Consider the following 19,631-nt stretch of genomic DNA (forward strand, 5'->3'; position numbering starts at 1 on the left):
AAGTTGGTCGGGAGGTGTTGAGTCTTATGTCGCGCTTGGATCATTAGTGACTGCCAAAGGGGAGTGGCGACTCACTGTTTGATGCGAGCACGGGCGCGATGGAAGGGGATGAAGTTCTTGATGGAGCGAGCGAGGAGGAGGTATGCGGGAGAATGTAGATGAGGTAGAGGGGTATACTTCGGTGGTGCGAATAGGGGAGGTGATGAAGAGGGAAGGAAGAAAAGGATGTGTTGATGTAGAAAGGTGGGTTAGTTGATGGTTGGGTTGGGTGGACGAGGATGTAAATGGTACCGGGGAACAGGACAAAAGGGTTATGTGGCGACACCCCGGTGCGGGTGGACATGCAGCCCCAATTCACGCCTTGGGGCTCTGGGTCGCTTGTAACTGACACCTGGGTGAGAGGCGACACTAGGCTAGGTCCTTTGGAGCAGGTGGGGCAGGAAGCAAAGAGCGAGGTTAGGCTTGCCGCATGTTGAGGTCGCACCCCCGCCGTGTGTGGCAGCCGACTGAGACACAGTTCAGTTACCCCATGCGGGGGGAACAGCTACGCTTCTCGAACTGCAGGCGTAGCTCCGAGGTATGGGGCTGCGCGGCGTGAGTACCCGGCGACACCGGGATGTCGAGGGGATGGGGTAGGATCACTAGGGTCCGTGAGTGTGCGCTGAGACCTCTCAGGAATCGATGGGTCAGACGCTTGAAAGTCGTCCATGATCCTCGGCTCTGGTGCCAGATTTGGAGACAGTCAAAACCTGTTCCTGCAACGAGAACACATGTATGTAACAAGTGATCAATTGATTTGCTTATAGGAAAGAAAACCTAGCAGTGAGGTGGCGAGGCGATGGGTTGACGAGTTGGTGATCTGGTGAGCTGTCGAGCGCCACGGTCGCCTATTAAATGAATAGGTAAAACAATTTGACACCACCTAAAAAGATACACCACGTTGCCCAATGGAATCCACCACTACCCAATGCCCATTGAGTCTGGAAGCAATTGTCCAAGCCAGGAGTAGGTGCATCAATGCAATGCCATACCTCCTGCACAGACGGACAGCCGGGTGCGATGGTTAGTGCTACCTGACGTGGAGGAATGTTCATGAAATGGAATCTACAGGGGGAAAGGGCCTGTGATGGATTTGGGTGGCGAATCTTCGGGACACATATGTTTCGAGGGAGGGGTCAGAAGTGTGTACGGCTATACGGCACACTAGATCCGTCCGCATGTAGACCTCGGAATGGTGTTGCGGGGATGCATGTTTTGTGTTGATGAGGATCTAAGACATGCATGGTACCTGTAGGCCACCCTGTTTGAATCGCGTTTCTAAACAAGAATTTCCTCACATGACCATTCCATCCCCATTTGCCAAGAAGCCAAATGCGTAACCCACGATTGGGGCAGTCACAGCAGCAGTCGCAACCCCTACCTTTTCATTTGGACAGCAGCACGCCAGCGACTCCACCCATTCCGCACAGACGCGCAAACGTTCAAATTACATTCCTCGCATCCGATCGTGAAATAACATTCATGCTCCTGTACATTGTTAGGTCAAGAGAGAAAGAGAGATATTGTCTAAAGGAGTCTTGGCAAGTGGCAATCTAGCGCCAGAAGCGCTTAACCGTCGCCGAACAGGTGCTTAGCATCTTCTTGCGGAGAGAGCGGCGCTGTATCGGCACGGTAGTGGTGTCCATAGAGCCCACGTTCTGGCGGTTCCCGGTGGTGGCGTTGATTCTGTTCCAGTTGTGGTGGTTGGGGTTCGGAAAACGGGAGTAGTTGATGGTAGTCGGCGACGGCAGCGACCCGTGCGCGCCGTTGTTGTCGGGATTGCGCGAAGATGAGGGCTCGCGGCCTGGACCCTGAACCCTCAGACGCTCGGCCCAAGCGCGAAGCCGCTCACGGAACCTGAGACGGCGGCGCTCGACTGGAACAGGGACCGTAGAGACCGTAGAGACAGTTGAGACCGTAGGGAGTGGTTGGTCGGTCGGGGCGGGGGATAGCTCCTGCGAGGAGCTCATCTCCCCCTCGACGTCAGTGGGCTGGGCGATGTAGGGCTCCTCCGGGATGGCTGGGCTGTGGATTCTGTGTCCCTGGGACTCGTTGTCAATTGATTTACTCGGTGCGCTGGCAATTGCAGGTGGAGATTCGCCCATAGCAGTTTCAATGGACTTCGTGAGGCCCTCGAGGCTAAGCTTCGACCGCCAGAGGACAACATGCTGCTCCATCTCAGCGGCCGGGGTGATACCGCTCCCGCCCCCGTAAGAGTACCTGATGTCAGGTGGGGGAAGAACACGATGAGCCGGGCGAGGCGCGGGTGGAAGAGGTAACTGTACGTCAGAGGTCTCATGAGATATGCTTACGTCTTCGCTCGAGTCGTTGTCGTGGAGGATCATGTCATTATCGGTTTCCGAGTTCTCCGAGTCAGAGTCCGCGTTCGACTCCAAGTCGGAGCGTGCGTTACCAGCTTCAATGGTTTCGCTGGGAACATCCTGAAAGTCCTGGGTCGATTCTTCTTCTTCTTCGTCACTGAGAGGCCGCACGGCCGTGTAGCGCGTGTACTTGCTCCTCCAGCCATGACTCATCGCCTCGTCGTCCTCTGACGTCTCCTCAACGTCCGGCAACTGGGGCGGCGTGCTGATACGCTTCCTGTGTCTCATGCGTACAGGTGAAAGGGGTTGGGCGGGTGACAGGGGGTCGATAAAACCCCGATAGTTCATGTGGTCACCCTGCTGCGTCCAAGGCTGTCCGAACTCAGTGCCGATGACCGGGGGCGATGACGCCGTGCGCTTGTGCGTCTCCGTGCCGAACTTGAAGCTCTCCAGCTTCTCTCGTTCGTGCACGGTAACCAGCGGGTCACCTTTCACGCGGCGGAGGCGCTTGGTGCTGTTCTGGTGGGTTGATCCGCGTGCAGACGGCGACCAGTCCAAGGAGGAGCACTCGTTCTGCCACGCCGTTGAGATGCTGCCAGGACGGCCGTGTCCAATAGGCAGAGTCTCCTTGGGAGGTGTGACGCGGATTGGGTCCTCACCCATTCGAAAAGGGGGAGGGGTGGGGAGAAGGTCGTCGCTGATGCGAGTGGTTGTGGGCGTTGCGTTCTCCTGTTCGCCGAGGTAGGTGACTGAAGCGGCGATGACGGGAGAGTGTGAGGAAGCCAGGTTGGCCGAGTCGACGGACGGGTCGATTTGAGGAGGAATGGTCTCGCTGAGCGTCACAACCGAGGTCGAAGCGTCCCCCTCAAACACTGTGATGGTGATGCGACCTTCGTTCAGGTCGAGCGGGACAGGCGCTTGGTGTACGGTGCTCTCGTCGACGTCAGAAGTCGTGGTGGACACTTGCTCGCTCAGGGCCTGGACTGTGGAGGCGATGAGAGAGCTCGAGAGCACAACGTCTGGCGCCGCGGTTTCAAACAAGTAGAAGGATGCAGTCGGCGTCGCGCGCCACCACGACAGGTATTCGCTAAAGCTAGGCGGATCATAGCGCCAGCGTGAGTGGGAAGCCGGCAGCTGCTGGGTGCGGTGCTGGGCGAACACCGAGCCGAAGCGGGACGTGAAGAAGGGGTCTGAGGCGGCGCTGTCGACGCTGACGTCGTTGGCATTACCCGCGACGACGTTCGGGTTGACGCTCACGAGCAACTGGTCCGCGTCTTCAACAGTGCTTGGGTCGGCCACCCAGTCAAGCCCGTCGTCGTGGGCCAGGGCAACCGCAAAGATGCCGTCTGGCAGGATCAGGCTGTTGTCCACCTCGTCCTCCACCGCGATCGGGTCCAGCGACCAGTCGCTGTCGTTGACGTGGCCGTGCCCAGGTGAGGCAGGAGGGCTTTCGGTTCCCGACTCCAGACCCCGAAAGGGGGTGGAGCTGCCCTCCCCGAGATCTTGCACTAACATGTCTTCCGTAGAGATGCCCAGGTTGTTCATCTGGTCCGCCAAGAGGCCGTAGTCACCGACCACAGCTCTCCCGAAGGTGTTGAAGTGCTGGCTCTCATCAGAGGCCTCCGAGGTGAGCGGCGAGTCGAAAGTAACGGTCGTGATGATTGTGCCAGGGTGAAGGATGCTCGGGGGACTGGGAGCGCCCTGGCGCGTGCGGCGGTACATGAGGTCGTTGATGTCGTCAATGTCCAAGCTCGCATTGGTGTTGGCGTCCAAGACAATACTTGGCGGGCTGGGAGCGTCCTGCCGTATACGGCGGTACATGCGGTCAAGAGGCGAGCCTGAGCTGTGGATGCTGGTACATGTCTTGTCGATGTAGTCCTCCTTCTCGGCCCAGTGGTGGTCGAGGTCCGCTTGTTGCTCGCCGCTCGGGGACCCGAACGTCTCGTCACTGTAGTCCCCCCGCGCGAGCCACTCCCCACTGAAACAGTATGCACGACTACGCCCGCTGACGCCGGCGGGGATTGGAGATGCCCCCCATCCCTCAGAGAGGAGGACCGCGCCGAACACGTCCTCTCCGAGGCGGAGGTCTGTCGCCGCCGTTGTGCGGCTCGCGGGATGGGGAACAGAGTGGTAGCCGTGGAAGGGAGATATGGTTGGTGAGTTTGAGGGAGTAAAAGTCGGGGTAGTAGGCACCTGGCTGAGAGAGAGTAGTCCCCCGGCGAGTGTGCTCGTACGCGGCGAGATGCTGAACTCCGAGCCGGGAGTAGGTGCGGAGGGGCGCTGGGGCGGCGTCAGGCTGGACCTGGACTTGATCCTGAGTTTCGGGCGATTAGGCTTGGGTGTGAGACGAGATTTGGCGGGCGTGGATTGGGCCGACGAAGAGGGTGACTGCTGAGGCGATGACTTGGGTGACTGCTGAGGCGATGGCTTGGGTGACTGTCCCGACTTGGAGGTAGAGGAGGGAGAGGTCCTGGACGGCGTCGAGGGAGAAGGAAAGCCTGAGGGCGAGGGAATATGAGAGGGCCGGAAAGGGCTTCGGAGCTTGCGGTTGTAGCGGCCGATCGTGCCGTCAGCGTCGGTGGTCATTTCCGCTAAGACACGAGTAAGCTCGATCTGCTGGGCGGCAGTGGCGACCAGAGTGTTGCGGGGCTTGAGGGGTGAGGGAGGAGGCGCTCGCTTTCCAGCAGCTGCTGTTAGCTCAGTGGCACCTGGACACATACTAGGAGTGCTAGGTGCCGTGACAGGCTCGCCGCCGTGGGTGGCAGGGCCTGGGTCGGCCATACTGGAGACTTGCTGTTACTGAGGGAGGAGATGCTTGATGACAGGTGGGAGGAGAGAGAGGTGAAGAAACAACAACCGTCTCAGGACGAGTTATAACCCCACATGACGAATTTCAGAGAGTGCGATTGCTTCTTGTGGATCGCGTTCAAGCTCTGCGGGTGGGTGTTTAGCTGCCCAAGGCTGTTTATATGCTGTTAATGTGCGGCTGCGCAAGATCAATGATCTCGAACAGTAAGATCACGAACTGGCTGTGAAAATCAGGAGAGGGCTGTAATTAATTGTGTAGTGGTGTCAATGTGCACTTATCAGCGGTAGGTTGCTCATTGTATATTGCCAGACAACAAATGGAACTGAAGCGGTGTTGAGTGATGGCACCGGAGGGCATCACCCTCCCTGTATCTCCCTACCGATTGGCAGCCTCCACCAATGGAGTTGTTCATACAGAGCACGAATTAAACATAGCGGGTTAGATTCTTGAGTGTGAAGGATGCAGAGAGAGGTGGTAGATGGATGCCAGCATTAGTTTATGGATTTTCGTTTGGGCGGACGCACGTGACCTCTGTCCCGCCGGCCCGAGTTTGCCATCTGGGCATGGAGGTTCCCTATCCATCTGTAAGCACCCAGTTCTGTATGCACATGAATGACATGCGGCGATAATTCTGAGATGCTCAGAGGGTGCGCAGAGAGTTGGAGACCTCTGGATGCGGAGACTCTTGGAGATCGCCTGTAAATGGAAGAGTGGTTGCGGAGACTCGTCTGGCTAGTCGAGCCACCAACCGATACCCCACCGCGGCCCACGTACCATCCTTGCACTCGACAGCGAAAAACACAGCGCCGAGAAGGGTTACAGACCAGCACGGCAGCAAACGAGGGCCAACACCTCTCAGCGTGTCTGCTAAGCCCCCATGGCGTCATCCCGATCCATGCGGGGCGCTCTGTGGTCATGAATGATGTCGATACAGACGATGACCAAGGCAAGCTGTTAAGCGAAGTCTCCACGAAGCAAATCGCCGGTCTCGCTGTGACAAGTATATAGGACGGGAACAGCTCCCAGATTCCCATACCCACTGTCCACTGTCCTTACCGCCATGCGCACCATTCTCCCCCTCCTCTTCCTCTTCGGCAGCGCGGTCGCCGATCCCATCTTCTATCGGGACCTCCACGTCGCCCGGGCGGAACAGAAGCCTCCGGCTCATGAAGTGGAGTTAGCGGCCGAGACGAGCCCAACCGCTCCGGCTGAGGCAGGCGCAACAGCTCCGGCTGAGGCAAGCGCAGCTGCTCCTGGTACCGAGGCCGCCACGCCGGCTAGTAATGGCACGGCAATTGGGGAAGTCGGGCACGAGGCCCTCTACACCCTGGCGGATGGCACACTCGCGATGAATATTAGCGTCGGTACACCGCCGCAGCATATCCTCGTCGCTCTCTCCTTCGACGAGAACCCGTCGGACCTCCGTCTCGCGACCCTCGACACTGTCACTCCCGTGGCTCCTACTGCCGCTCCTGAGTCCTCACACACTGCCCCTGAGGCCCCCGTGAATGCCACAAAGCGCTGGGCACCCAGCGACGAGGTCGTCGACGCCAGCAAGGAGGCAGTCGATGCCATGGCCGAGGACACCACTGACAAAGGCGGACCCAGCGACAGAACCACCAGCGGCGGTCAGAACCCTCCTAATGATATCGCCGATATCACACAGGAGGCAGTCGACGTTATCCAAGCGACAGACGACACCACGGACGACAAGGCTGCCGACAATGAGGCCGAGGCAGGAGACACCAAGGCTGACGCAATGTACGCACCTAGTAAGGAGGTTGTGGATGCCAGTAAGCAGGCACAGGATGAGACGGAGGCCTTAGTCGCCCAGAAAGACCTCTTCAACCCCGGACAGAGCAGCACCTTTCAGAAGGGGAATGAGACCGCCGGTTCCGACGTTCAGCAGGGGACGATCGCGGCTGACACCGTGACAGTCGGCACGGTTTCGATCGTGGACCAGCCCTTCGGTATGTTCATCATTTACACCGCTAATGGCAGTTCTCCAACCTGGCTCCCTCTCCAGCGCGGCAGGTGCCCTCTCCCTCGGCCTGCGCGGTGACAGAGTCTCTCTGGGCGGCCTTGCCTTCTACCGTGCGCTTGCGGCGCATTGGCCCGCCCTAGAGATGGGCCTCTTCGTCGCTTCCAAGTCAGACGCTACGCGTCCCCTCGAGAATGCAGGCGAACTCACCCTCGGCGGCCTCAACCCCGCACTCTACGAGGGCGAGATGATGTTCCTCCCTGTGCACAAGAACCACTGGGCGCTCAAGTTCACCTACCTCGGCCTCAACTTTGAGCCGATCATGGTCAACGGAACGTACACCAATGCCACGTACAACGCGGCCGAGGGCGTCACCCACCAGCGTCGGCACGTCGAGGAAGGTCCTGCCGCCGCGCTCTGGTTCGGCAACGGGAGCCTCCTCGACCCCGAGCTCAGCCACAAGCTTCTCGCCGGTATCCCCGGCTCCAGCCGCACCACTACAGTCTCGGGAACGGAGTATACTGTTCCCTGTGATACGAACGCTACGCTCACCTTCACTCTGGCAGGGTACAACTTCTCCCTCGCCCCAGAGGATTGGATCTACCGCATCCCGAGCTCGGGTGGCGCCTGCGCAACGTACTTCAAGCCAATCACGGATACTGAGCGCCAGAAGTACGGGTATGGGCCCGATACGCTCATTGTGTTCGGCCTCAACGCCCTCCGTACCGTGTACACTGCATTCCTCCTCGGCAATGGAACCGAGCCGCCCCAGATCGGATTCGCAAAGCTTAGCCCTGCTGCTTTGGCCGTCGTTCCCACGCAGTTCGGGCAGGGGAGCCCGATTCCGGGCGCAAGCCAAGGGCCCATCGTCACCGGCACCGGAGCGGGTCCACAGGCGTCCGCGCCCGCTGGTACCACCAAGACCTCGGCTGCGCTCCGTCCTGCAGGCCACGTTTGGGTCGTCCTCATTGCCGCTGCCCTTGCGGCCGTTGTGCTTTGATAGAGTCCAGAATGTCCGAGTTAGGCTGTTAGTTACTGCCTATGTCAGGTGTGTTAGCGCCGGTGAAATGTACAGTCGTCGATGACGACGAAGTGGAAGTGCATACAGAGGATGACGCAACGCCGTGAAGTGAAGGTCCGGAAGGTCAGTGGAGGTGGACGAGATTGCTTCCGTCCCAAACAGTCTGAAGTTAGGAGTTGGTTGTTCGATCCCCGTTCGTGTCTTTAGTGATCTCTACTAAGGTGATCATAAAAGTGAAATACCCATCAATGTGTTATGTCCGGCTGGCCCCATGCGGCGTTCCCGTTCCAAGCGCACTGTGGGGCGAGATGAGACCACCAACTGCCGAGATGAGGCCACAGCGGCCCTTGTGATAAGGAGACCAAGCAGGGCATGACCCTCTTGAATCCTGACCGTCTGGCTCGGAAACCTGTGCCAAGGAGTCGGGGACAAGATCAGCATCACAGACAGCATGCTCCGCTCCTGATGTGGGCGCGTTCGAACAGTCGTGCCGTCTGGCTCGACAGTTAAAGAATTAAGGCACTAGCGCGAGGCACTCGGCTGCGCTCGGCCGATTGGGGCACCTCATCCGATTCATCGACATGCCCACATTCTTGCGCCAACCTCCGCCCCTCAGATATCAATGTGTCCAATCCCGTGCAGGGCAACCACGATGCATCTTCATTTAAGAGGGGCTCTAACCTCGCCGAACTAAGAAGCTACCATTAGATCTCCAAGGTCGATGCAGTCTCTCTGGTTGACACCTTCGACACTACCTCCCATGCAAGACTGTATGGCTTCCAGATACATGAGCTACAACGTGTGAAAGCCTTAGAGTAAAGCGGCAACGGCGGCGACAAACGCCGCACCTAGGACGGGCGCGCCGATAGCAGCCGCAGTCGACACGGGGCTGACTGACGGCGACGAAGCAGCCGCTCCGCTGGCACTGGTCGTTCCCGTCGAGTTGGATGATGGATTGGTCCCGTTCGTTGCTGAGTATGTGCCTTCGGGGCACGCGGCGCCACGGTATACCCCAACCCAGTCATTGACTTCGCTTGAACAGCCGGTGTACATGCACTTGCGCACCGCCGACGTGAAGCCGTACTCGCACAGACACTCCTGCGACTCACTACGATCAGCCCTTTCTCTCGGGTTAGCTCACAAGTTTTTGGAGGGACATGCGGTCGCGTTGGTCGATGAGACGTTCTGCGCGCACTCCGTGATGCAGGGCGAGAGCTCGGCGGCTGCGAGGGTCGCGAGGACGGCTAGGGTGAGGAGCTTCATGATGAGATGATTGAGTAGGAGAGACAAGGAGCTTAGTTATATACCTTTTGGCACGCGCAATGCATGGAAAAAGCGCAGTTACCGGGCCGGGAGCTGGGGAGAGAGCATGCTTCCTGCACGGCCGATAGGTGTCCTTCTCGCAGTTGATCCAGAGCGCCAAGACCTGCGAGAGTTTTATCAGATAACATCCGGCCGAAGGCGTCAGGGCTCTAAATCGGCCACTTCGGATGATTGGACCCGATCGTCCCAGCGTCATTAAAGGACGACGGGCACTTGTTCTCGGTAGGAAGCAGGCCCCGGGCCTGGGATTGCGGGCGTGGTGGCTTGGATGCTTGTATGATTGGATGCTCCAGGTCTTGCGAGAAGCTGTGGGGCGCTTGAGACATGCCTGCCAGTGATCAAGAACACCTCTTGATAAACACGAATGACTCGGGCATCTGACCCGGTGCTTGTTTGTTCGTGCTTGTGATCCATGGTCTCACGGATTGGCCAATGAGGTCAGCGGCTACAAGCAATGTCTGGTCTCGCCCATACATACCGACCTGGACCCTACTCTCGAACAAACAACCGTTCCGGACGAGACAAGCTTTCATGCAAAAGTGCACAGCACTATCCTACATTATATGGAAGGTATACTTTGGGGCCCAAAACTATTTGTTAGGGATGCGGGTATCAAATATGATGGATTGGTCGGACTCGAGTGCCATGCTTCAGAAAAACGAACGGTAGTCTTCGCTACTGCTGCCGCTGCCGCTTCCCTCCTCCTCATGATGCTGAGCGGGACGGAACCCTACGTGAAGCTTGGTGGGGTCGATGAAATTCTGGATGACCGGACGAGGCTGCTCAATGGGTGCGTGGACGTAAACCGGCTGCCCCACCTGGCACCAGTAGCCGTTATGGAAGACCAACGGCCCGATGTTGGTGTTGCTCTAGCTGTCAGCCAATTCTTGAGCTCCACTCACCTGTTGGGTGACCAGCGAGGAGCCAAACTCTTTCGGAAGACTTCCCGAGGCGGGTAGGTGTGTGAACGAGACGTCAGGGTTGTGGAACGACGCGATCTGAGAGTTGTCATAGACAGCATGGTTCCCCTGAGGGAGGGGCACCGGAACAGCTTGATGATAAAGCGTGTGCGACGTGGTGGCCTCCTGCTCGGGCCTGGGGAGCGGATAGTCGGTGAAGCTGCCAGAAACCGGGAGCGGGTGTGTTTGCTGCGGAGGAGCCAGGCCACAGAGCGCTTCGAGCTGCGCGGCGATCTGTTCGGACTGGAGTCAGCAAGGCAAACAAACGTTCCACGTACCGTCAAGTCTTTCCAATTCAGGGTTAGATCATCGAGGGTGGGTTCAACAGGCAGGGCGACGGGCGGTACCATGGGGGAGTCCCACCCTGGGGGCATCGGGAGGTCCTCCGGGGAGGGAGTTCGCGAAGTGGAGCCCGATGGCATTGGTGGTGCAGACCCTGCAACGACTCCCATCGGCATACCAGCTGGGTAGTGAGCAGGGCCGCAGGCAGTAGACCCTGCGGCTTGATACCTGTATCCGCCCTGGTCCTGGTGCACTTCTGTACGCAGAGCAGAATGCTGGTGGGTAGCGTTCTGCTGGGACATGTATAACTGGAGTCAACAGTGTGGGTTGGAGTACTCACCGTCCCGTCCTTCGTGACAATCGACTGCCCAGTGATGGTCGTCTGCACATGCTTTGCTGTGGTGGTACCAAGATTGAGGTGCTCAACGGGAGGAAGAGAGGCCTGGCGCCCAACCGGCCGGGGCGTGGCCGACGTACGCCGCCGGCGCGGCGTCTTCTCCACGTTTTCCAACGTGTCGGTGTGGAGGAGACGTGGGTGCGCGTCCACCCAGCGGTAAGCGAAACGCTTGAAAAAATGTGTCCAATACGGACTGATGCCTCCCGTCGGCGTACGCTTCAGAAGCACTTGGAACTAGAGTCAGCTTTGTCTTGATGTGACTCACCGGCAGGCCTTCTGGTGACTTCTCAAACGCAACTTGCACATCCGACTTCCGGACGACCCGGTCACCCCATGGATAGGTGTTCAAAAATTTCTCGAACGCTGTCCGCATCTTCTCGTCCTTTTGTTTCGAGATCTGATAACCCCCAGCAAAGCGAAGGCTGGCCTTTTCAAGCGCCGTCTTGTGTGTGTGGAGGATGTGTTGGCTCTCTTGAAGTGGCGCCGCGTACACATTCTAAATCAGCACGGCAGACCAAAAGTGACTCACTTGCTGAATGAAGGCGTTCCAGAAGGCAGTGTGGAAGTCATGGCCAAAACCCATTCGATCGTACTGCTCGAGAGATAGGGACTTGGCGAAGTTGATCAGATCATTTCGGATGCGGTCTTGTCCACCAGAGCGGTGGAAGGTCTGGCTTTTAGCCTTGCGGAGGCTGCGGGCCTTAGCGATTTCTTCCAGGTAGTTCCCAGATCGCGACGGCGGCCGGGAGCGCGACGAAGCCCCGTTCTGTTTTAATGAACTCTTTGGGACCCGGTTCGTTGTGGCGTTCTTAGGAGTACGTTGGCTCGGTAGGCCAGTTTGACCGCCAGCGGGCGAGGCCAGAAGTCCGTGAGTCGGGTACTGGGTGCCAGTGGACGCGAGGGTGTTCGAAACCTGGAAGGCTGGTGGTGGGAGATAGGCAGGGAACTGCGACTGGGGAGTAGGGCCGCTCTGCGAATCGCACAACTCGGCAGGGAGATAACTGCGCCAGACGAAGAGGTTCGGGTCGTCGTCCATGGTCGAGGAGGACGTACGTGGTGGCAAGAACGGACAAGCGTGAGGAAGAACGATGATGAAAGTGAGTGTAGAGCTAAGGAGGGAGGAGAGATGTGGGTGGTTAGGGATGGAAGAGTGGTGACAGTGGGGAGTAACTGAGTAAGTGAGAAGAGCGATAGAGAGAAGAGTGTGGGTGCTTGGAGGGTAAATATAGTGGAAACGATGTTTGGACCGCCACAAACCACGTAACCCAGATGGAGACCCGTCTGGGTGAGAGGCGGGTTGTAGTGCAAAACAGAGGTGGTGGTGCCACAGTCCCAGACATGACGACACTGGGGGACAATACACCAAGCCACGCACGGACGCGCAGACACACGCGACTCAAACAGGCCAGGGGTAGATGTCGCAGCTCACAGTCAGAGACTGTTCCGAGCCAGAGACAGCGAGTGGCACAATGGGCTCTGGGAGCGTTTGATGTATGGGAAGGAGAGTCAGCGCCTTGAGGAGAAAACGAGGCGTGAGGGCAACGCGGTGCCAGACGGAGAGGCCCCAGTAGGCGAGGGCCAGGGGAGGACAAGAAGGTCAGTTGCGCCAGTAATACTCATAGTACCTGGAGCCAAACACAATTCATTCGCGCTCAAAGTGCACTTTCCTCCTAAATTTGGAGGGAAGGAGCAGCGTGGAGGGATGGAGGGAGAAAAAGAAAAAGGCCACTGAGTGAGTCCGAGCCTGACGCGGGCGACAGACATGACGATTCCAGGGATGGAAATGCCGCAATCATCTGCAGCATCAGCCCAAAATAGGATACAGTCCGGATGGCGGGGAAGCCAAGGCAGCGTGCAATGCGTTTGTGTTGAATGCCAAGCTTTTCTCTCAGGGCTTGTTAGTAGAGAATTAGCCAGCGCAGCGGCGTTAGGGGGACAGTAGACCTGGCCCAGTGACAAGGTAGTCCAGGTTTGACGAGCAAGTGAAGGCACTCACGAGAGATCGAGTGGTGATGGGCTGTGTTTGCCGGCGCCGCACGGATCGTTCCGGTGACGTTCCGCGATGCTTCTCGGACGAACAAGGCTTCTAAAAGCAGCGAACAAGCGTACAACAATGGCTGTCGCCAGTAATGCATGCATTCGCGCTTACAGGCGAGTGCGCTGAGGCGGATGGCAACCTGACAGATGGGCGGAGGCAAAGTTTCCGTCCAGTTCCTCACCATAGCTCAGTTGGTAGAGCGTCGGACTGTAATGGTTATCCAGCACGTTAGAGCATCAATCCGCAGGTCCTGTGTTCGACTCACAGTGGTGAGAGCTTTTTGGGCCTTGAGCAGCTCGTCGGCATTTGCCATGGCCTGCACGACTTGGTTAGGCCTTGCGAGGTTTGGGAAAGGGTCTGGCGAGAGGGAGTGAAAGTTGGAAGGGCGGTGTGGAGGCCGCTCTCCGCTGTTTGGCGCCTCCCATGCGTACCTCAACAGGTTCTTCGGAAACAGCGTATATCAGGAGACGATGAAAGTCCCAACAAGCGTGTGCACCAGCACTGGGCGGCCGGAGGCCAGCCCCAGTCAGCCAGTCATGATTCAGTGTCCACCATCAATCCTGGCATCTCCCTCACCCGCATACTGCCCGGCGAAACCGGAACGCATTCCTCGCGCTGGATTTGAACTACCGGACTAGGTTTTAGCGTATTCCTGTCCAAATTGGGCATCCACTGCTTGCCCTGAGACGATAGATCGAATTCAGCGCAGAGAGGGCCTGACGTTACGTGAAGACGTCAAGTCGGCCTTCAGAACGCGATCCAGACCTTGGGGAGTGAGATCCCTGGTTTTGCGCTGTTGATCAGCCATCCGGAGTTGAAGGCGTCTTGGGCGTATCAACATATGCCCGGACTCGAGAGGCCTCTGCGGGAGACCTCGAGCGGGTTTTATGAGCATGCACTTGGCGGAGCTGAGGATAAGCGTCGGGGCGCGGAGAAGGCCAATCAAGGTAGACAGCCGAGGTCGGTCAGTCGTAGAGGCGGCATTGTGAACTGCGAGCGCGGCCCAGATGAGAAGCGGACATCCGGTCTTCACGCGATCGGAGGATCTCGTGAGCCAGTTCCGGCAGCCGTTTCAGGTGGGTTTGGCGTCCTAGGCCCAGACGTGAGGAGGGAGAACATCCAAAGTAAGACTGGTGTGCTCTGGCAATGATCTCTCTCAATCACGTGACCTACCTCCACCTCCACCTGCCACCACTTCTGTCATCCATGGAAACGGTGAGGACAAGCCCGAAGTACACACGGCAGGCTAGTGCCTATACAGTCATCTCTGACGACCAGAGCGCATGTATGCGACAGAAAGGCTTGAGGCTGGATTAGTGCGAGATGTGACGTGATCGTGGCCAGTCTTCGTCCTTCTCGCGCACCTTTTCAACGTATGGTTCCCTGGCATCAGGTGCCCGCCAGAGAGGAGCATCCACATCTTTGTGTCCGCTTCAAATTACTGATCATCATCGCTGACCGCCTGCAGCAAGCGACGTGAGGATGGTCGTGATGGGAAAAGGTGTTGGGTATGAGGACATTGCGAGGCCCTCGCCGTGCCAATCCTCAAGACAGGGGTTTGCAGTGAGTAGCTTGGGCGAGGGGAGGGAAGTCCTGACCCCCGTGAGGCTTTCTTAGTGGTCCTCCAGCATACTCATGATGGCCACGAGACGGCTTCCCCTTCGACTATCACTCGCGGCCACCTCCGCTCGGCTTCGGCTTCGGCATCGCCCTTGATCATCCTTCTCGCACTGACAATGCTGAGGGCCCCCTTCGAGTCCGATCACCAGTTAGTGCATATCATGTAGCCACAGCGGACCCAGTCCCGCCACACTTAACAGATCTTCTCTGCTCCAAGATGCCTCCCAAGCGCTCGACCACTCCTCTCCCTCCCCACGCCCAGGCACCCAAGACCCCTAGGACGCCCCGCGGCAGCCTTGCCTCAGCCGAGACGGTCCCTCCGCCCAAGGACCTCAAGCGCCACATATCGCCTTGGACGGCCAAGGGCTTCCACAACCCCCGCGATAAGGTGTTCATGGCCGAGGAGCTCGCCAAGCTCGACGCCAACACGCGCCAGCGCATGTGGGCCCGCTTCCCTGACTTCACCGGGATCAACAGCGACGAGCTCAAGACAGACGTGAAGCGCCTGCACAAACGCCTATGCGAGTGAGTCTATGATACGTGCCGACTGACTGTAGTATCACTATCCAGCTCAAGACGCAGCCCCACGAGCTTGACATGCGTGTGATCCCTCGGGCTGACGAGCGTAACGTTCTCCACGCCCTTGCTACCCTCCAGGACCTTTGGACTCTCGCGAAGCGTGGATATTCTGGAAAGGCGGGAAGCGAGCCCCTCGTCCGCGTCGCTGCGGCCAAGAAAGCAGCCAAGGTCACGCCTCTTCCCGAGGCGCTTGCGGGCACCAAGAAGGCCCTCGGCGAGCTGAACACGTGAGTCATCGATTGGTCCGGTTGACATCCAGCCTGGCCGCCACAAAGGGCTCCCTTGCTGTTGTGCACCGTGTCATTGACGCCATTATCGCCCTGTACCCGTGGCAGAACAGCACGTGCCTTTTCCGCACGCCCAAGGACGGCATTCACGAGACGTAAGTAACTCGTCAACTCACACGCTGATATACAGGGAAACACTTCTCTGGCTGGTGCTCTCCGAGACGTGCGCCACGGTCGGCGACAAGCTCCAGGACGAGGACCGCGAGGCATGGTACGACCTCTGCGGCGCGTGCACTGCCGCCGTGCGCCACATGTGCATCGTCAAGCGCAAGTACCTCGCCATCGCGTACCTCTGTAAGCTCATGTGGCTACTTTTCACCACATGGAGGCTGACAACAGACACTGCCAACGCTATCAAGGTCTGCGATCAGAAGGACGAATTCCTCCTCACCCACAAGGGAGACCGCGAGACGGTCGCGGACGAGCTGGAGGAGCTCTCCGAGCGCATGAAGGACGCGGGTCTTGACGACTGCGCGCACTCGAAGTGCATTACCGGCCACGTCTGCTGCTGAGTAAAGGATAGGATTGCTGAGTCAGAGGATGAGTGAAGAGTACGAGTGTTTGTGACGTATTGTGTAGTTGAACCCTGTGTAGGCGCCAGCAGCCCCCGGGACACTCACATCGCCGGCTGACCTTCGACTCGACTGTCGCCTATTAGGCAGACGACGCCTTATAATGTGTTGAGGACAATCGGAATAAGAACAGGGGGCTATAGTTTCGTGGTGGCTCTTTTAGGGTGTCGAGAAGACGGCGCTTGCCCATGCGATTGAATTGGTGTACGCCTGATTCAGTAGGACCGGGTTGTGTTCAGTTGCTGGATCGACTGGCACGGTACCTGGGTGCCTCCCAGAGTTACGGTCGCGAGGGTAAAGCTTCCATGCTCCCGGTACATACCGTTGCTAGGTGGCGGTATCCAAAGTACTTCTTACGATGCCATGCTGTTTCTTGCAATGCCACCAGATTTGCTCAGTCCCCAGTCACCAATTGCACAACAATAATGTGGACGCCGGCGGCCGACCGAGCTATTCTGGACTCCATAAGGATAAGGATGCGGCCCTGCCACCGCACGGAGCCAACAGGCCAAAAGCCAGAGACGCACGGGAATTTATCATTGGCAAGGCAGCCCGTGCAACTGGTCAAGTCCGCAATCCACGGAGCAAGATTTATGCCCCTTGTCCACGTGACGCCGTGGTACTCATTCTCTCGGCCATGTCTCAGGCTGGCTAGTTGCTCCTCTCTCATTGGCTCGCTTCTGTAAATAGCCTCCCGTCTATTCTCTCATGGCGTACATGTTGATGCACTATCCTCTTCCTCTCTGTTAACATTATATCAAGTCGATGCCTTACTGTGCAACGGCAACGGTACTGCTCCGCAGCGTTGCTCCATGGGTCTGGACACCGCGTGTGCTCGGTTTCATCCAACTAGTACGGCATAGGCTGAATTCAAGGGAGATTGCCGTACATGGCCGTCAGGAGATGCAGGATGCAAGTGTGAAACTTCTCGAGTATCACGAGAAGCACATTGCGGACAGGCCAGAGCTTTCCGGCTGCTTGTCCCGACCCGCTCGATGGGCACCGCTTTCTCGGGTTTGGGCGTTCTTTGCGTTCTCGCGCCAGCGCCATGAGGCACCAAGTGGAAAGAAGTGGGAAGCAACATTGGCGTTACACTCCTTACCTCACGCGATCGTACGCTCGGTTACGATAACAATCTCTGGCACTGTCGTTGGGCATACATACAGGCACTCCTGCAAACCAGGAATCCCAACCCACACGAGTGCAGATAGGCCCAGCTGCGTGCTGGCGAAAATAAGCTACTAGGTCACTTTTGAAGCGTGACTAAGCTTGACATTCGGGTGTGGGAACTTGTGCCTCCAGAGCTTGTTTACACACTGGGGTGTCCAGGAGATCGTCTAGTAACCTCTGCCAGCATACTGGGTAGAGACACTTTCCGCGTTTTCCGACGGCAGGGACCAGGTACTTGTCAGACACCGGGGCACAGGTCGCGTCGGGTGTGCCTGTGCAATCCTGGAGCTGCCACTGCCATCATCATGTCTCCGAGATGCGACAACCCTGATGTACCAACCTCTTCACGAGATTCGACCTGCAGCCATCAAGACCGGCTGCGCTGATTCGCCTGGGATGGCTGGTCTGTGCTCAACTTTAGTTGTGGTTGGGGCGAACCAGTCCGGTGGTCGCCGAGGGTTCAGCCCTTGGCGCCAGTGAGAAGTACCAGTTTGTACAGCTGCCTAGCTTATAATATCAGGACTTGTTGCTGGCTGAGAGTCCCTAGCCCAATATCTCTCGATACCCAGACCCAGCATGTCCCTCCCCGACATTGTCACCAACCCCGACGCTGTCCTCGGCGACAAGGTCGCCTGGCGCTTCAAGCGTGCGCCCAACTACTCCAAGACGCGCAAGTGGTACGAGGAGAGTGAGTCGTCATTTTTACAGCCCTGACCCAAGCCAAGTTACACAACCACGAGCCAGGGTCGCTGCCCAACCTCGTCGAGAACCTCGTCAAGAACTGGGAGATTGAGGCGTCCTTCAAGACCAACTTTGACGAGTGGCGCACCGTCGTCCAGGACAAGTACAAGTTCTACTTCAATGGCGGCGAGGCCAAGACCGGGCCGGAGATGCTCAAGGTCGGGACGTACAACGCCCTCCTCACCGCCACTGAGTTTTATGACCCCGAGAAGAACGACTTCACCGCCTCTCACAAGAGCTTTAAGCGCATGATGCCCGTCTTTGCTTGGGAGGTCGTCGAGGTGTACTCTGGCCCACCCGTTGTTGCCATGAAGTGGCGCCACTGGGGCGAGATGAAGAACGACTATGTCGGGTTCAACGCGTATGTCCAGATTGTTGAGAATAAGCTGACAGCAGCGAGGGCAAGAAGGTCCGCGTTAAGGCGCACGGCGGGCTGCTTGACATCGAGGGAATCCTCATCGCCACCGTCAACGACAAGCTGCAGGCTGAGAAGCTCGAGGTGTGGATGGACCCCAGGGCCATGTGGAACGAGGTGACCAAGACGGGCAACAAGCTCATCATTGAGGACGCTTCGAAGCACTCGGACGGTGACGAGAATGAAGAGGAGACCCGGTGCCCCATCACGGGTCAGACTGGGGTTGCGCCGCACTAGGCGCCAGATATGTCTCTTCCAGTTGGTTTGTACACAATATCCATAATCGGGGGACTAGGAGGCATGAATAACTTGAGCGGTAGAAAGGTTAAAAGGAGGTCCGAGCGGAATGGGAGGCAGCCAGGCGACCACAACAGGCAGGGACGATGATATCTTTACATTCTGTGCCCTCTCTGTGCTTGCCAAGGAGTGAACAAAAGCGAGTGTCTGTGCCACTTCTGTCAAAGGGCCCTTGCGCAATATATTACCAAGCTGCACCGTTGGTTAAGACTGGACGTGTGGAAGACAAACAGTGTTTACCACCCAGGCCAACAGGGAGCCCACAATCCGCCGCACCCTATTCGCCAGATTGCCTGCTTCTGTACATAGCCATCATTGCTGCGCATGCACCGTTGCTGGTGGCATACCTGTGCTCGTTGCCGGGGGGAACGTGCGCCACGGCATCGAATATCCGTAGGCACCATTGGCGACTGGATCAGGGTTTCCTAGATGTCCTCCTGACAAGCTAACAAGCATGTTTGGGCGCTGTGGGTCTCAGCCGCTTCTCAGACCTGCGCCACTGGATAAACTGCCCACAATGCTTTCTGAGCTGTGAACCAGCCACGCGGAAGGGCTATCGTCAACCCGTGACACGAGGGGTGCGGCACGCGATGTGTCAAGTCGAAACCGTTCTCGGGGATGCCACACCCAGATCGTCCGCGATCCGCGTAATGTTCCCCAGTCGGATCGTCAGTCGGATAGTCCGTGGCACTGAGACATGTGGCATGGCGTCAGCATCCAGATCTGCAGTTCAAGAGGAGACTTATCAGAAGTGGCAAGTGTCTCACCTGCCAAGTCTGC

At 57.8% G+C, this 19,631-nt stretch overlaps 6 protein-coding genes across 6 annotated transcripts; 3 read left to right on the forward strand and 3 right to left on the reverse strand.

Annotated features, from left to right (window-relative positions):
• Nucleotides 1-1,592: 1,592 nt before the first annotated feature.
• Nucleotides 1,593-5,141, reverse strand: CcaverHIS019_0301400 (uncharacterized protein; the record flags this gene model as incomplete). The annotated part of the gene is made up of 3 exons (XM_060598553.1): nucleotides 1,593-2,318; nucleotides 2,352-5,047; nucleotides 5,081-5,141. The coding sequence occupies 3 exons, from the start codon at nucleotides 5,139-5,141 to the stop codon at nucleotides 1,593-1,595; spliced, it is 3,483 nt and encodes a 1,160-aa protein (XP_060455336.1).
• A 1,088-nt stretch (nucleotides 5,142-6,229) lies between these two features.
• Nucleotides 6,230-8,150, forward strand: CcaverHIS019_0301410 (uncharacterized protein; the record flags this gene model as incomplete). The annotated part of the gene is made up of 2 exons (XM_060598554.1): nucleotides 6,230-7,139; nucleotides 7,171-8,150. 2 exons carry the CDS (start codon nucleotides 6,230-6,232, stop codon nucleotides 8,148-8,150), a joined length of 1,890 nt encoding a protein of 629 aa, XP_060455337.1.
• Nucleotides 8,151-8,981: 831 nt separating this feature from the next.
• On the reverse strand, nucleotides 8,982-9,434 carry CcaverHIS019_0301420 (uncharacterized protein; the record flags this gene model as incomplete). Its single annotated transcript, XM_060598556.1, has 2 exons — nucleotides 8,982-9,279; nucleotides 9,313-9,434. The coding sequence occupies 2 exons, from the start codon at nucleotides 9,432-9,434 to the stop codon at nucleotides 8,982-8,984; spliced, it is 420 nt and encodes a 139-aa protein (XP_060455338.1).
• Nucleotides 9,435-10,144: 710 nt separating this feature from the next.
• CcaverHIS019_0301430 (uncharacterized protein) lies at nucleotides 10,145-12,168 on the reverse strand (the record flags this gene model as incomplete). Its single annotated transcript, XM_060598557.1, has 6 exons — nucleotides 10,145-10,363; nucleotides 10,397-10,696; nucleotides 10,732-11,043; nucleotides 11,076-11,366; nucleotides 11,398-11,628; nucleotides 11,662-12,168. The coding sequence occupies 6 exons, from the start codon at nucleotides 12,166-12,168 to the stop codon at nucleotides 10,145-10,147; spliced, it is 1,860 nt and encodes a 619-aa protein (XP_060455339.1).
• A 2,839-nt stretch (nucleotides 12,169-15,007) lies between these two features.
• Nucleotides 15,008-16,168, forward strand: CcaverHIS019_0301440 (uncharacterized protein; the record flags this gene model as incomplete). The annotated part of the gene is made up of 5 exons (XM_060598558.1): nucleotides 15,008-15,315; nucleotides 15,348-15,596; nucleotides 15,629-15,751; nucleotides 15,787-15,950; nucleotides 15,996-16,168. 5 exons carry the CDS (start codon nucleotides 15,008-15,010, stop codon nucleotides 16,166-16,168), a joined length of 1,017 nt encoding a protein of 338 aa, XP_060455340.1.
• Nucleotides 16,169-17,974: 1,806 nt separating this feature from the next.
• On the forward strand, nucleotides 17,975-18,791 carry CcaverHIS019_0301450 (uncharacterized protein; the record flags this gene model as incomplete). Its single annotated transcript, XM_060598559.1, has 3 exons — nucleotides 17,975-18,086; nucleotides 18,119-18,500; nucleotides 18,536-18,791. 3 exons carry the CDS (start codon nucleotides 17,975-17,977, stop codon nucleotides 18,789-18,791), a joined length of 750 nt encoding a protein of 249 aa, XP_060455341.1.
• Between the last annotated feature and the right edge of the window lie 840 nt (nucleotides 18,792-19,631).

The sequence above is a fragment of the Cutaneotrichosporon cavernicola genome, assembly GCF_030864355.1.
Source record: "Cutaneotrichosporon cavernicola HIS019 DNA, chromosome: 3".
In the NCBI taxonomy this organism is placed as follows: domain Eukaryota; kingdom Fungi; phylum Basidiomycota; class Tremellomycetes; order Trichosporonales; family Trichosporonaceae; genus Cutaneotrichosporon; species Cutaneotrichosporon cavernicola.